Source organism: Microtus pennsylvanicus, chromosome 15 (assembly GCF_037038515.1).
Source record: "Microtus pennsylvanicus isolate mMicPen1 chromosome 15, mMicPen1.hap1, whole genome shotgun sequence".
Classification (NCBI taxonomy): Eukaryota; Metazoa; Chordata; class Mammalia; order Rodentia; family Cricetidae; genus Microtus; species Microtus pennsylvanicus.
Genome location: NC_134593.1, coordinates 37,635,218 through 37,652,970, shown reverse-complemented (window position 1 = coordinate 37,652,970; position 17,753 = coordinate 37,635,218). Strand labels below are relative to the sequence as shown.

Sequence of the window (17,753 nt, the reverse complement as noted above, 5' to 3'; positions counted from 1 at the left end):
ACTGGAGAAGAGAACCCTACAAGTCATATGGAAACACGGAATAGCAGAAGCAGCTAATGCAACCCTGAGGAGAAAGAGAGTGCGGGAGGCAGCACGGTGCCTGACCTCACATGACCTCACACAGCCGCAAAAGCAGCATGGCACTGGCACACTCAAAAGACACACAGGTTAGTAGAGTGCAGAAAGAAACCTACGTGGAGACAGCCACCTAATTTCTGATTTAAAAAAAAAAAGTCAGACATCAGAGCAAAGATAGCCCCTTCACAAATAATACTGGGGAAATTAGATTCCCCTGCAGAAGAATAAAGTCAGGTTGGTATCTCTCACCCTGAACAAAAATTAATTCAAAGTGGGTCAAAGACTTTAATATAAGGCCTGAAATACTGAAACTGCCAGTGGAAGACAGGTAAAATCCTTCAAGAAATACAAACAGCCAAGAACTTTCCGAATAAAGACTCCAATAGTACAGGAAATAATGCTAAGAACTGACGAAGGGAAGCGCATGAAATTAAAACTCCTCTGCACAGCAAAGACCATGAGCACTAGAAATGGCGGGGCAGCATTGGGAGTAGCGGAGGGAACCCTCCCAACATACACCAGGCAGGGTGTCCGTATGTAGACTACATAAAGAACAGCAAGAAATTCACATCAAAAATCATCTCATCAATAAATAGGCTAATAAATTCAACAGAGTTCTCAAAATATGAAATGCAGAGCCAACAAGTACTTGAAAAGTATTCGACGTTCTTAGCCATCACACAAACGAAAAGCATAACTTTTGCAATTCTGCGTCACCCTCATAGGAATAGCGGTCCTCAAGAAAACCAAGTAATAAAAGATGCTGACAAGGCTGGGGGTAAAAAACCCTTCCTCCCTGATGATAGGATATAAATTGGTCCACCCATAGTGGAATATGAGAGAGAGAGAGATAAAGAAAAAAACAGAAAATACCTATATTGCTTTAGGAGTCACTTATTTGGGAGTCACTTAGGTTACCTTGGCCAAACCTCTGATATGAGGTTTCTCATGTTTGGGACTGAGGTTTTAAGTCTATGGTTCTTCCTTTCAGATACATGTAAATCTATATATGTGTATATGTATGCAGGTATACACAAACACAAACACGTATATTATTATATGTAGTTTTAAGTAAATATAAATTAATTCGGTTCTTTGAAGCCTTATCAAACAACCTTGGTGCTATCTGTCCCTCGTCATCCTCCTCAGTTGAAGCTCCTTCCCTATCTCCTACTTCATATCTCCCATATCCTGCTATTCCCTGCCCAACCCCCACAACCACCTATGGTTGCTTTATCCTTTCCTGTGGTTACACCATGTTGTATATGCACACCTGAGAATTTTGAACTACATACCATCAATAAGAGAACATGGGGGATTTGTCTTTCTGGGTCTGCGTTACATTGTTCAACATAATCGTTACAGGTTCTATATTTGCCTGTAATTTTCAGTCTCACTTTTTCTTACAGATGATTGGTATCAATGTAGCCCTTGGCGACGTCTCAGGTGTTAAGGATAGGTCCCTGTAGCTGAAGACACCACACACTTAGGACACAGGACTCGGATGACTTGAGCCAGATCTGACCTAAAAGCCTCTTTCCTGTGGTCTAGCTTTGACGGTTCCAGAAAATACCGCAAGCCGCCAAGGGAGGGAAGCAATTAAACAGCGCTACCCAAGTGGAACATCTACGAACCATGACAACTGCCAACATGGCAAGATGTGCATGGGTGCAGAAATCAGCCTCACATCAGCGGCAGCGGCAACCAGCATGTCAGATTCAGGAAAATAAACACCATACTTCTCATAAACAGAACCTATTTTAAAAATCTGTGTGTGTGTGCGTGTGTGTGTGTGTGTGTGTGTGTAGAGGCATGACACTAAAAATGAGATCAAGACAGACAGGAAGAGACTTTAAGGAAAGGGGTAATGAGAAGGTTACTGGATACCCGTGCCATGAAAGCAGAAGGAGGGACTATTGGGGGTGAAAAGGGGAACAGCCAGAGAGGGGATGGAGGAAATCTGCAGGCAATGCACTGGTTTAAAGCAGAGTGGGATACCTATGGACAAAATGTTATATTGAAACCTATTACTTTGATTGCAAACTTAAAATTAAAAGAAAATTAAAGGACAAAAAAAAACATGCAAGGGAATTTGACTAAGCATGTCTCCAAAGAAGATATAAAATGTTCAACACCCCAGTCATACAGAGTATGGTGTACTGCCATTCCATACCCACGAGGATGACCATTATGAACCAGAAACAAAGGGTGAAATGGGCACTGATGAAGACATGGAAGAACTAAAGCTCTTACATGCTGCTGTGGGATATGAACTTCCTGGGACCTAGCAGTCACGCTTCCATAAATTACCTGACAGAACTGACAGCAGCGACTCAGGCTCTTTCCCAGTGGAGAGCAACAGCAGTACTCGCAACCAGAAACCAGAACAATGCAAATCCCACTACCAGAGGAAGACGCAACAATAGCGTGTGCACGGCAACACTCTTCATCTGTGAGCTGAGGGAGATTCTGCTGTGTGCTCTGAGAACGAACAGGACTTTCGTGTAAATTCAGTAGACTACCCAGGAAAAGATAAAAGGCATCTGATTCCATTTACATGAAGTATCTAATATAAGCACACTTACAGTGAGAGAAAGTAACAGAGGTTATTAGGACATAGGTAAGGATAGAACGTGAGAGTTACTGAGTACTAGGATTAGAGTTTCTATTTAAATAAGGCGAGGAACAGCAGCAGCAACAAGGCTGGGAAGATGACTCAGCAGGTAAGGGTACCTGCCAACAACCCAGACAACCTGAGTCCAATCCCTGGGACCTACATGGCGGAAGGCGAGAACCAACTCTGGAAGTCGTCCTCTGAACTCTACACATGCACATGCATACAGAATAAACACATGGAATAAAGACTTTAAAGTGGCGCTTCTTACGCGACATTATGAATGCACTTAGTACAGAAGTGGGCAACATTGCAAATGTTTTGTAGTATGTCTAGTGCAATAATGTATAATCTATTACCTTTTACTGCAGAGATGTGGCTGTCTACTCACCCCAGACAGGGTACCAACAACAGAGCAAGCTTATGATAATAAGTGGATCTACTTACATGAACAGGAGTGAGGGGCTAGCTATAGAACCATGGAGACTTACTTATGGGCAGCTACGCCACCAAAGAAAATGTCTGCGAGTCCAGGAACTGTGAATGCCCCTGTATCTGGGGGGAGGATGGAGCTCTCAAGTTGCTTGTGGCCAGCCCTTGCACTGCTGTGTGAGCCCTCCCTCCTCTCCACAAGGAAAGGTTAACGGGTCCAAACTTGAGACGGCCTCCTGCAGATAATCCCAGCTGCTCCCAAGACAACCGCACCACATCATGTCCAGAAGATAGCATTCAACAACAGAGAATTTTCAATTTTTAGACTTCCAAATTATTAACAAATGTGTTCAGGGTGTGCAGAGTGTGCATGTCCATTAAATGAATCTCTCTTGAAAAACAGATCCTGGTTTGGTGTGCACATCAGATGCTCAAAAATGCACTATCAAAACTTGCAAACAAATACAACTGAATGTTATTTCAGTTATAAACCTACAATAAAAGTTCAACAGGTCAGAGGCTCTGATGGGCTGAGCATGTGTTTCCAGGACAAGTGTGAGGAAGCAACGACATACCTGATAGAGCATGATGGGTTCTATGTTGTATCCTAAGATATCAGCAAAGTTCTTAGCAATGACGGTTTTGCCACAACCCTACAACAGAAACACCGACATGGAAGGGCTGAGTGCACACCCTCAAAGCTGGTAAGCAAATGCCTACACCGAAGCTGCTATTCTTACCTTTCCTCCAATTAAACATATATCCTTCACCATGTGAGACTGCATCATTTCAGCCAGCAACTGCTTGTGGCTTGGAGTCTGAATGAAACGGTCAGATGCAACAGGCTGATGGACCGCTCTAGTCCCAGCTGGCACCTGTTAAAGAGGTGAAATATATATATTATATATATGCAAGTTTTTCTCAAAATATTAGTAATAGGAAGCACACACCTTCCATTCAAGAGACCCTTGCTGATTTCTTTTCAACTCTATTTTTCCCTTCCAACCTAATGATCCTTATCAAATCACCATACCAATTATTTCTCTAAAATTTAAATTTCATACCATCAAACAGGTTCAGAATATGTCATTTCCATGTTCTTTCTAACATGTCATTAAAAGCAAACAGTACTGAGCATAACATTTTTTCTTAAACTCCAGTCGTAAGTACAAAATTCAAAGTTATCACATACTGGAGCCTTATCTAGAGTCTCCTCTTTCCTAAAAGCTGCACCCGCAGACCCTCGCCACTCTCCTTAGCTTGCCACTTGACAGTATCTATCTATGAAAACCCTTCCTCCCACTCACCTGCTTTTGCTTTTTAGTTTTTCTTTTTCCCCAGATTCATCAGGTTTTGGACCTGAATGGCTATTTCCTTCTCTAGGGACATTTATTTTAAGATCTGATTTTCACTTATGTGTGTGTGTCTGTGTGAGTCTACACCATATGTGTGTGGGAGTCTGGAGAGACCAGAAGAGAACATCTAATTCCCTGGAGCAAGAGTTACAGGTGCTTGTGAGTCACCTGACATGGGTAATGGGAATTGAACTCTGTCCTCTGAACAGCAGCAAGTGCCTGAACCACTGAGCTATCTCTTCTACCCCTCTAGGGATGTTTTTGAAACTAAATTTATTTTTAACTAATACATAAATTTAAAAACTATGTGTATAAGTAGGCTATTATGTGATGTTTCTATACTATGTATATATCTAGTAATCATTAGAAGATCATCTGGTACTAATATAAAAGGTTAACTGGAAGGACAGAAGGCAATGAACTTGTAGGGTCTTTACCAAGATAATCTGACCTAAACATACACATAAACACATATTAAATCTATGATGACATGACTTAAACATTATGTAGTGCACATACCCATAAATATAGATCAAGTCTGCTGCCTCCAGATTATTTTTTTTTTTGAGACAGGGTTTAACAGGGTATAACAGTCCTAGGTGTTCTAGAACTTATTTTCTATACCAGGCTGACTTCGAACTCAGAGATTCACTTGCCTCTGTCTCCCAAGTGGTAGGATTAAAGGCGTGCACCACCACTATTTAGCAACTTCTCCTTTATTTTGGTTTGATTTTGATTTTGAGAGTCAGTCTCCCTACATTACCCATGATGGCCTCAAATTCACGACGCTTTACTTTTTCTTCTAAGTGCTGGAGTTAAAGGCATACACCACCACAGGGCTCTCTTTTAACTTACTTGTGATAAAAAGAAAAATTAAACTCCTTTGCCCTAACTGTTTGCAATATAGACCCACAACTGCACACAGAAGCTTCTTATTCCTAGTGGGAATTCAGTACTCACAGACCAACCTCTCTCCAGCCCTTTCTTGCCCTACTGTCCCAGCCTCTGGGAACCACTATTCTACTCAGCTACCATGAGATTGTCTGAACTGTATAAAACAAACTCTAAAGGGCTAGTAGTTAGGAAGTGTCATATCAGATCTACATTTAAGGGAGATCATCATGGTACTAACATAGAAAGTGAACTGGAAGAGATGGCAGGCAATGAATGAACTTACAGAGCCATTACCAAGTAAAACAAATTATGGCAACTGGCTCGTATCTCATAGCTCCAAACAGTTTATTAAAGCTGCCACAGTACCCTCCAACACCATACTCACGGGCCACAGGACACTCCTATGCAGTTTTCTCAGACTTAGCCTGGGTCTCCCCTCAGAAGCTTTCCCTTTCCCTCCCTGCATGACCCCTCTACCCTTCACACTAGGCAGTCCTTATTCTGCCTCTAGCTCAGATCATGGGAGGACATCCATCTGAAGCAGGTCAGGCGTACAGTGGGACCGGGGCCTACCTAAAGGTCCTAGCAGGCTGCTACCCCCTGACCAGTTAACACGGGTGAAGCACGGAGCCACTGGACAGATCAGCTGTTTAAGCTATTATAAAATAATAACAGAACTTACCTCCAGGACTACTGGGAGATTTAAAGGGGATAGTATGTAAGGAGAAAAGAAATATACACTAAGTCTAATTACAGACAGCCTGGCTCAAGATAGACATAACATGAATAAGGAATGAATAAGTATAGCTACATGAATAAATATTAATATCCATATTAAAACAAATTGTTATAACAGAATTGTGCTTGGTTACAAAGGGCAGGCATTTGTTCTGACACTCAGGATGTTCAAGCTGGGTTCCCTGGGGTCCGAGAGCCCTGGGCTCAGGGTTAGAGTAGAAGGACAAGGCAGACCACACACATCCCCTCTCTAAGCACTGCCCAGCGGCACAGCTCCTGTCCAAACTGCTTCCTGCAGCTGGGAAGGGGACTTGGAAACAGGATTCTCTACTGGGAAAATGTTTAAAAGCACTATTTCTTTTTCCTCCATTATGTTTTGTTTTATTATATTATGTTTTTCATATAATATATTTTATCATGTTTTGCACCTCCTCTAACTCCTCCCAGATCCTACCCACCCACTACCCACTCAACTTCATGTTCGTTCTCTCTCTCTCTCTCTCTCTCTCTCTCTCTCTCTCTCTCTCTCTCTCTCTAACAACAAGAAAAAAAACAATAAAATCAATAAAATAAAAATGACAAAAGAAACAAGCCCACAAAAGAAAGAAACAAACAAACACCACAGAGTTTGTTTTGTGTCTGCCAACTAACTTCTTCTGGGCATGGGGCCTGCCCTGGGGCGAGGCTGGACTCTGACACTCCACTGGAGAAGAGCGGTTTCCCTTTGCTAAAGGAAATCCATTTGAAAGCACTGTTCCTCAGAAAAACTCACAGCACAAAACATTTCCCTTAACCAACACTTGATTTTCTCAGAGGTAAACTACACGTTTGTTAAGGAAAGCTTTCCCCATTTTTTCAAACTTTTTCCACTTTGGAGCACACAATTCTGGGTACAGATGTAGTCGCACGGGTGATCTAGAGAGGTGCAGCAGAGCCACAGACTTGCCGGAGGGTCAGGAGCCGAACTCAGGCCAGAATGAGACAGGGTGAACAAAGCTGTGATGAAGTACCTTAATGGTCGCCTCTTTTCCGGCCACTCGGATTGTCACGTGAGCTTGGGAGCAGTGGCTGTCAGTCATCCTCTCCACTCTTACAATGTCCTTAGGAAGCATAGAGTTTCCAGAACCTTGGAGCTCAAAGCGCTGCAAATTACCAGAAAGATATGTCATTTACCTTTAATTTCAGAAACAATATTAAATATCTGAATTTCTATCTAATTAGAACTGAAACCATTTCATATCATTTATATAAGTAAGGGTTTGAAGCTAATGAGACTATTTTACTTTCTACTAATACCATTCCACTTAAACAATAACTATGATATAAATAGTGGCTAAAGTCACAGAAAATGGAAGTGCTCCGTTCCTGAGCTGGCACAAGTTTGGAATCCACATTTCTTGATAACACATTACAATGTGCTAGAAAGGTATGGTTCAACTCTAGAAAAGACAGAAGTGAAACAGGCCTGCATCAAAGGGCTGCTGAAACCAGAACGAAGAGAATGTGTTCCCTAGATTCAGGAAAAGAGAACTCAGACACTACCCAGCAGTCCATCTGTGTGGACAGATAACACAAATGACTAAAACAAATCACAAAACTCAGTCCTGCACAGCAGCTGGCCTGGTGCCATCTGCACTGTAAAGGTCTCAGTTTTGTAGAATCGATGTGAGCCAATCATTCTAACACTGATCATCTCCCTTCAGAGCAGCTACTAGATAAAAACACATAACAGAGCAGAGACAGTTAAAACAAAAATATTAATTGAAAATTAATTAAAACCTGTGCTTAAAGTATGTTCAATATGAAAAAGTGGTCTTGAAAACAGAAACAGAAAAAACCTTACACTAATTTTAGAACACAGTCACTACAATGAAAGATAAGCAGAGCAAAGAGTGAACAACCACCTGATATTGAAACGTGTGCTACAAGCACAGAAAATAGCTTTCAGAAGAAAATCATGATCAAACACAACATACAACATCTCAGTTAAAGTCTTCTTTCTGGAGACTTAAATCCCACAGGCAATCGCTCCTTTCCAGAAACCTAAGAAAAAAATTATCTATTTGTGTTACCATAAAAAAAAAAATGGAAGCCCAATGTTCTCCATAATCTGCACAGCATATAACAGTCTGGTGAAAACTGCTTCCATATTGCAACAAGAATGGATTTCATGGAGAGAGACACTGTTTCAGGGAGATTCAATAGAGGGGAGCAAGGCACAACTAAGGGACCAGATCGAACAGCTATTAATCTCCAGAAAGACAAAGAGGTGAAATTAAAGATGTGTTTTCCCAGCTACAGAACATTTTATGTTGATAAAGGGTTTAAGTCAGAGCATGCATATTCCAGAAATGAACACAACTGTACTCAACCATTTGCTGTAGTGGTTATACCCTTATAGGTAACTCTATGAAATACTTAGTAGAGTAAGAACAGTAGGCTAGACTACACTTCAGAGAGCAGAGAGGTCACCTTGCCAGGTGAACTACCATTCTGAGGACTGCTAATCTGAAAGGTAATTCTGGAGAATGAGAGACACAATTCATTATACCTTAGAAAGGGATGACTGACATCACACTTCATAATTTTTCCATGAACTCAATTTCACTTAAATAGAAATAGCATTTTCTGACACACTTTCTCTAGTATATTAACTACACTGTGGTTTGTAATAAAATATATCACACTGATGTTGTCTGTAAGGCATTCACATTCACCCTCTAATACCCAATCCTGACATACTAAAATCAGCAGTTCTCACCTGTGGGTCTTGACCACTGGGGGTCAAAGGACCTTTTCACAGGGGTCACCTAAGACCATCAGAAAACAGATATTTACATTACCATTCACAACAGTAGAAAATTACAGTTACAAAGTAACAAGGAAAATAATTTTATGGTTGGGGTTACCATAACATGAGGAATGTATTAAAGAGTTGCAGCATTAGGAAGATTGAGAACCACTGCACTAAGTAATCCACTTTCTTCCTATTTCCAGGCTGTGGAGCAGGAAGAGAAACTCTCAAGACCATGTTCTTCGCTGCTAACCCAGTATGTGGTCCTGTGCTGTGCAGCTCTTTTCCTGTCAGCAGTTACTCAAATCATCACTGCTCCTACAAGAGTCAGCAGTGGGAGCTCATCTAATAGGTCTAAGAGGCGGTTCAGCTGGCACTCTCCTCTGGCAACAGAGCTGTCAGATGCATGGGCCTCACGAGAACAACATCCCTTTGGGAACATACCATATATCATTTGACTTACTCCATAATCTCCAGATCCTAGAACTACACATGGGATATAGTCAGTCGCCAAGAAAAGTCGGTTAACAGAAATGGAAATGGAATTTTTTCATTCTCAAAATCATCTATGCTTAGAGGGCTGGAGAGATGACTGAGCACTGGCTCTCAAGCAGAGGACTTTAGCTCAGTGCCTTGCACCCACATGGCAGCTCACAAACATCTCTAGCTCCAAGTCAATGGGATCCAGTCCCCTTTCCTGTCTTCTACAGGTCCCAGGCATGCATGTGGTGCAAAATCCTCATACACCTAGAATAAATTAAAATTTAAAAACTCATCTATAAACTGAGTGGTGGCAGTGCACACCTTTAATCCCAACACTCGGGAGGCAGGGGCAGGCAGATCTCTGTGAGTTCGATGCCAGCCTGGTCTACTAGAGTTAGTTCCAGGATAGTCAGGGATGTTACACAGAGAAACCTGTCTCAAAAAACTCATCTACCTGCTTGTTCAATAAAAAAGGAGTTCTACTTTAAGTGATGCAAAGTTACTAGACATCTTCCCCATTTCAAATTATAATTCCATCATTCCTGCTCTGGAGGAAGTTCTTACATCACTCCAAAGCAAGGCACAGTGATGCTATAGAAATGGCCTTCTCTCATTACCCAAGCTTTACAGCCCATGTACCACACAAACGTTGGCCTTTGTTCGTATAAAGACGTCTGTCTGTACAGACATTTCTTGACCTTGCATCACTGCAGAGCCTGGCCATGTTTCGCATCACTTCCCCAAACACTGTGCTAGCAGGACACCCTGCTGCATCTTCATCAACTCCTTGGTGCTCTTGTGTCTACCGATTGTGGTTATATTCCCACTTCACGAACAACTGCCAACTTCATAAACTCATTCTCCCTATTTTATCGCCTTTTTCTTCTCAGTCTATTCTGAAAGTTTTCCTTAATTCTCTTGATAACGTCACTTTAAGGCACATCAGGAGAGCACCATTTAATAAAAGTTATCAACTCAAAAAATGGTATACATTATGGTAAAGATACCTTTTAAATTCTAAGAGATTGGAACTTTTGCTGAACCTCACAGTCAAGTGTTAATAAACACACCTTGACATCATTCAACACGCTATCCCACTGTGTACTCTGCCTGTTTAACCTACCTTACTTGAAGAGAATAACCAATCTTACTTGCCCTGGATTTCTTATGTAATCAACTTCTACAACCTAAGCAATACATAGCTATAACCTTAAATTATGTGTTCTTCTATACCCCTGGCCCAAGGTAATGCACATGTGTTTGTATGTGTTATACCCACTGCTGGAAGCAGAATAGGCTGAAAGTGGCTTTATGAAATGAATATCCATACAAACATTGAATACAACACGGATATATTGGTCAGTCTATTCACAAAGATATCTGTAAGGCTGTTATCTGAGCACACGGGGGTCAGCTGGAGTCAATGACCTCACCCTTTGTAAAACTCTGTTAAAGATTTGTAAAAAATACCCTTCTTTCCTCCCCCAATGTGATGCTCTCTGTACTGTTTAATAAAAGAGAGCAAAGTCCTTTGTTAAAGACAGACATGGGCAGACACACATTCAGGGACAGAGCCACAAGACAGCATTCAGGTAGGTACAGATTCAGACTCTGTGTACAACAGACAGACAGACAATGGAAGGCACAGGTAGAAAAAAGTGAAGAATTTAAATCTCACGGCTTGCTCTTAAGTGACACCAAGAAGGACTTTGATTCCTTACCCTAATTTGACACCACTGCATTATTGGTTAACTCTGGGTTTATTATTAATGTGTTCAAACCCATACAAAAGAATACAAGCTAGTGAGGGGGCCATGAGAGGAAGACATCAAAAACATTCATTAATCCTAGATTGAAAAAGGACAAAGCTAATGTATGTTATTGTGAGATAGTGATAGGGTCATAAACCACCATGGAACAGGATCCTTTTAAACTTGATTTAAATTTGATTGATTAGGTATCTTTTTTTTTAAGTCTTTTTTAAGTTTCTCAAGACAGGTTTTCCCAGTGTAGCCTTGGCTGTCCTAAAACTCACTCTGTAGACCAGGCTGGTCTTGAACTCGGATTTGCCTGCTTCTAACCTCCAAGTCAATTCAATTAACCAAGGGATTAAAGGTGTGTGCCACCACCACTTGCTATTTCCTTTCTTATTTTAAAAAATAATCCTCTTATCTAGCTACATAATTCTACAAATCATCTATTTTCCTAACTTCTGTTTTTTTCTTTCCAATCTGTGAAATGCTGACCTGTGCCTGCCGCAGTCCTCTGACATTTCCATGGGGATATCTAAGATGCACCTCAACCAAACCTGCCCAGCCACGGGGCCTTGGTCTTCTCCTACAGTCTCTCCATCCCCGGCTTCATCAATAAAATGCCACAATCCAAAAAGCTTGATTACCTGACTGAGCCCTGTATCCAGGTCTTCAGCAGATCACACCGGTTCTACTGCAAACAACCCAAATCCATTACCTCTTGCCAGCCTCAAAGCTGGGCAAAGGCCCCATAATTTCTCAACTGAATACAACCATCTATTGACTTCTTCTGCTTTCTCCTCAACACTCCAGACTTCTCACCTTAGTCCTTAAATGCTGACGTTTCCAGGATTCAGTATCCGGTTTTTCTTCTCATTCTACTTGTTCCCAGAGCTTATTCGATGCATCCCCATGATTTCAACTAACACTCATACAGTAATGATTCCTAAACATTATCTTTTTATATTGCTCAGCTGACATGGGCGACAGGCCCCCAGAGCCCAGTGAGGACAGCTGAGGACAGCCATGGCATCTGAAGATGGCAAACCGCATCACTGCCTGGGGATCTCCTGCCAAGAGCCTCACTGGCCAGACTCTGTCTTATACCCAGCACCTGCAGGCAGGCCCCAAGAATTTACCTTTAGTATCAAAACAGCTCGAGAAATGTTTGTAAAAATAAAATAGATCTACGACATAAAAGCTGCTGGCCACACCGCCTAGAAACCTCAAGGTCAGAAAGACGCCCTTAAAGAACTGCCTATTCTCCTCACAAACATTTCCCTTCTCTACTTTCCGTGCTGACTAACAGCACCTCCATCAACTCGTTTCTCCAATCTCTTCTCTCCATCTCACTTTTGCTCACAGCCCTCCACCAGCCAGCTCTCACATCACGGCAGGGAGACTTCTTATTAGTTATGAATGTTCAGCCTCAGCTTATGCTCGTCTCTAGCTAGCTTCTTTTTCTTTCTTTAACCCGAACTAACCTGTTTCTCTTCATCTACATTTCTGCCTCTAGGCTTTTAATCTTTTTTTTTCTTCTCTATTTTTTATTCTGAGTTTGCTGGCTGGTGGCTGCCTGGCTGGCCCCAAGTGCCTCCCTCTCTTTATCCCTCATTCTCTCCTCCTCCTCTTCTCCTCTCTCAGCCTAGACTTCTCATCCTGCTTATTCTCTCTGACTGCCAGCCCCACCTATCCCTCTACTGCCTAGCTATTGGCCGTTCAGTTTATTAGACCAATCAGGTGCCTTAGGCAGGCAAGGTGAGACAAATGCAACAAACACATCTTTACATAATTAAATACAGCACAAACAAAAGTAACATACCTTTTACACAGTTACAGTAATATTCCACAGCAAAAACAAAGTAACACATCTTTACATACTTAAATAATAATCCACAACAGTCCTCCAACTCACCCTGGTTTTTACCAGCTAGTCCTACTTTAACATCTGAGACACTTGTCATGATGAGCTTACTGCATTCCTATCTGTCACTGAATCAGTGCTTTTACCGGAGCCATTCATCTTCTAACCAGTGTTATAAAATCACTATATTAAAATCTTACTGGAGCATCTGCTGCCCTAACCAGACCATAAATTCTCCAAAAGGAGCATCTCTTTCAGCATGCATGGAATTCACTGTGTAGACAATTATTTGTCAAATAATGAATGCTCAATTAATGCTTGTTGAACTGAATGAAAACACTAAGGGCAAGATCTTTGCAAGTTTACAGAGACAGACATGGCTCAGACTCTATTATCAATGAACAAGAATGGCACACCCTTTCTAAATCTCCAAGGGAACCTTCTAATTTAGCCACTGTCATGATGGAGCCCTACTTAAGTAGGGCTGAGTGCCAAGACACGCCATAAGAAGCACGGATGCATCTGTTACTGAGCTGCCTCCAAGCATGCCGTTCGCAAAGCTCAGGGAGCGGAGAATGGAAGCACTTGTGTTCAGTCTTAACTAAAGCTAGACATGATTCCATGACTACAGAGACAGTCTAAGAACAGGAGTGTCACGTGACAGGCACCATCTGGGGAATGAAGTCACTCCAGTCATGTCTATAGCTGCTTCAGAAAAAAAGGAAAGTTTTCTGAATTTTAGCTGAGTGCATTTTCAGCGGGTAATAGGTTTTCTTTTAAAATGTGGACTAATTAAATGATTATATTAAAATTTAAATGCAACTACTCATCACTTTCTATGCTATCTATGAGAGAAGATACGCCATTCTTGGTTTGTCCTATTAGAACAAGTATGCCCACTCCTTTATTACAACCCTTTCTAAATCAAATCAAGTTGACTTTCATGTTTCTTATCAAAACTATTTGAGATAACACTCAGACATGAACATTAGCTTAAGGCATACTTTGAAAGAAGATAGAAATTTAAAGTAGCAAATAAGTCAGAGTTCTCAAAAACAGACATGCGAGCTGCAGCTGTGTGCAGCCCGGCCCACTGCTAAGGCATCAAATACTAGCACACACGTGCAGAGGAAGGAGGGCGGGGTGAGCCAGACGAGGAGCTACACCTGCGACTCAGCTTGTGCTGGCGATAAGGCGACAGCCACAGTTTTCCTTCTCTCAGCTAAGTACTTCAAACACCTACTATCAAAGTTAGAATATTTGTTAGTAATAAGAACCTCTAACCACATCTCCGCTTCCCTTACCATGAAGGTCAAAATGAAGGGGAAGCTGCCCCATACGCTCTATAGGCAGGTTCAAGGCCAGCCTGGTCTCAATACCAAGTGCCAGGCCAGCCAAGGCTACACAGACAATTTCAAAAAGACAACAACAACAACAAAGTATTTAAAACTTTACATAATTTGTTTTTAAACTAGAGTCTAGAAACACATCACCGGAGTTTCTCTGAAAAAAAATGAAGAGCTCTGTTCTCACAGAATTAGATAATTCACAGTAGAGATCTCCCACGGTTGTATCACAAAATACTCACATTGCTTCACTTCACCAGACATTCCGGTGCCGGTCTTCTCCTCTCTTCTCCCTTCAGATGCCCCCCCCCCCACTCCGTGTTGAGGAACTCAGCCTCTCGGAAGCTGAAGAAGCCTCTGAAGGCAAACCTGAGCTCCTCTGCTTCTATGGCTGACGTCAATCAGGTTCAGGTGTTGATTCAAAGGTAAGCTCACATTCCTTTTCCAACTCAAACTGTAAGCCTTGGAGTGAACTAAATACAAACATGGTGGCTACCTGCCTTGACCAATGAATGCACTTCCCTACTTCTGCATGTTTCTGAGTAGTTTCACTCTCTCTGCTACGGCCCCTCTGTGTCCCCCTCCTTCTCACATAGTATCTCCTGAAGGGACTCTGGCCAGCTAAAGCACAGTGACCACAGCTCTAGCAGGCCTTGCCCTTCTCCCCAATTCCCACTGTGTCGTTGGCCATGTCAGAGGAGCTACGGACAGGAATGGAACATATGGAACACAGCCCAGAGAATTATAAACCTGGGTACATCCTGGAGAGGAAAAGTCCCAGGAGGACGGCTTCCCTTTCATTTGCTGTCCTTCCTTCTGTCTGCTGCTGCCATGTTCCTGCATGGTAATGATTACTATATCCTACTGTATCTGGTATGGTATGATTGTTTCTTGGAATATCCCACTCCTCACTGGGCAATTTACTTGCAGATCATAATGAAGATGATTTTCATAAGAGCATTGATTAGTTAGATTTATGATTCAACTGGACTGAGCCAGTCTAACAGATACAAGTGGTTAGGACAGTTAGTAAAGATGACTAGGGAAATCGTTTAGGTTATGCCTACTGTTCCAGTAAGAGATACAAAAAAAAAGGGCAACTATAGTCTGAAAGCTCCCTTTCCCTTTGTTACATGTCAGATTTGCAGAGGACAGAAAATGAGAACAAGGGAGTTTCGTGCATGAAAGATCCATGAATTCTGTACGTGGAAATACAGGCTGATGATCAAAGAAGCAATTATGTCCCTACACCCAAGCTAGCCCTGAGTTCCTCAGTCATGTAACTTGCAGATATATCATAGGCCCCACTGTGTACCTCAGAAAAAGTTATAAAAGAAAGTTAGATGACCCTACTCTGTGTAAAGAAAAATGAGGCTTAGCTGATCACCCATTTAAAGTTTCTCTAGAGAAGAATTAAGAACAGAAATCTGTTCCCCTGGAACTGCCAACAGCTGCCTGTTGGTGAAAAAGGCACAGACTGAAATATACCTAGCTTGCTTAAAACCTTGCTAACCAATTATAAAAGAATCATTGCTTTGAGGTGAAGAAAAACACTCAACTACTTGTGGACTTCTAAAGAAAACATGGAGCTTGTGATCTTAACGTGATTTCTTCTGATGCAAAGATTTCAACTTGCTTTTGAAAAACGTGTGACTTGTCAGGTAATCTCTTTGTGTAGAAACCTTTGTATTAGGAGGTATAAAAATAAGAGATAGAATAAGAAGAAAAGATGTAAAGGGAAACATTGGGGAGGAGGAAAACATGAGGAAAGAAGAAAAAGGTAAACAAAGAAGAACAAAGTAGGAAAACCACCAGCAGGGAGGAGAAACTAAAGAATTAAGCTTTGGCCTCCGTGTGTCTGTGTGTCTGTGTCTGTTCCAATAGCTCGCCAAGGCCACATCTCCTCTCCAGTTTCTCTGACCTGCTGGGGGCTGGGCGCCTGTGCAGCACCTCTGCCTTACTAAAACCCATTAAATCTAATTTTAATTTCTAAAGCTAGCTGCCAAGGCCTATTTCCTTATATGTCCACTTCATCCTCCTGGGCTGACTACCAAGATTCAGCTATCAAAGTACTGAAGTCCAGCAATCAAAAGCCCCCTTAGTCTTACCGAATTAACATGCCCCAAATACTAAACACCTCATCCTAACACAGGGTTTCCCCTTGTAACTTTATAAACTGCCATTTTCCTAGGGGCCAGGTCACCTCCTCCTACCCAGAGGCAGCCCTTTGTCCCTCTCCAAGACAAATACCCTTCCCCTTCTCCCTTGTTCCCATTCCCTTCTTCTGTCTTGTCCTCTCCCTTTTTTTGTCTCTTGTTTTTGTTTGTTTGTTTAGAGAACAGGGTTTCTCTGTAACTTTGGAGCCTGTTCTGGAACTTGCTCTGTAGACGAGGCTGGTCTCAAACTCGTAGAGATCCACCTGCCTCTGCCTCCCCACTACTGGGATTAAAGGTGTGTGCTACTGCACCCCACTTGCTCAGCGTTACATCTTACCTGCTTCCCCTCTGCTCTCTTTTCTATTTTACTTTGCCTCTTTGTTTTCTTTACATTAAAAAAAATCTATTATAGCTGTGTATGGTACACATGATTTTAATCTCAGCATTTGGGAGACAGATGCATCTTTGTGAGCTTGATGACAGCCTGATCTACATAGCAAGCTCCAGACCAGCCAGGGCTACATAGTGAGACTCTGTCTCAACTAGAAAATACTCTGAGTGAGGTAACCAAGACCCAGGAAAGACACACCATTGCATGTTCTCTTACTTGTAGATTCTAGCTCTAAATTTTCAGAATTGTGTATAGAAATGAAAGTAGAAACACAAACCAGGAGAGTGAAAAGGGACCGTGGAGGCAGGAGAAGGAACTCTAGAGACAGGGTGCCTTAGTTTTTTCTTGCTGTGATAAAACATCACAAGGCAGTAGAAAGGTTTATCTGGAGCTACAGGCTCCGAAGGGTTAGAGTTTAAGACATGAGAGCAAAGCCATGGCAGCAGACAGCTCAAACAATAGCTAAGAGGGCCCATTTGGATCCGGAAGTAGGAGGCAGAGAGCTGACTAGGAATGGCTCGAGTCTTCTGAAACCCCAAGCCCTGCCCCCAGTGAACAAGGTCATACTTTGTAATCCTTCCCAAACAGTTCTACTAACTAGGGATCAAGTACTCAAGCATATGAACCTTGGGAGTCATTAGCATTCAGAACATTACAGAAGGAGAGCAGGATGCAAGAGCTATAAAAGGGTAAAGGGAAACACAGGGAGGAAGGGCAATGTAGGGGGGAATATCACTCAGGATGCTGGAAGAAGCTGTAGGGAAACATTTTTATAAGCTTACTTAAAAGCATACATATAATACATAAATGAGAGAGCAACAGAGACAGACAGAGACAGAGAGATATGGACAGAGAGT

General features: G+C 42.0%; 1 protein-coding gene across 1 annotated transcript in view; it reads right to left on the bottom strand.

The window, feature by feature from the left end:
* Nucleotides 1–17,753, bottom strand: part of Vwa8 (von Willebrand factor A domain containing 8) — a 304,908-nt gene that overhangs the window by 223,113 nt on the left and 64,042 nt on the right. The window contains exons 10-12 of the mRNA XM_075950004.1: nucleotides 7,122–7,253; nucleotides 3,865–3,999; nucleotides 3,700–3,777 (exon numbers count right to left, since the gene is read on the bottom strand). Coding sequence (XP_075806119.1) covers nucleotides 3,700–3,777; nucleotides 3,865–3,999; nucleotides 7,122–7,253 — 345 coding nt within the window. The remainder of the gene's footprint in view (nucleotides 1–3,699; nucleotides 3,778–3,864; nucleotides 4,000–7,121; nucleotides 7,254–17,753) is intronic.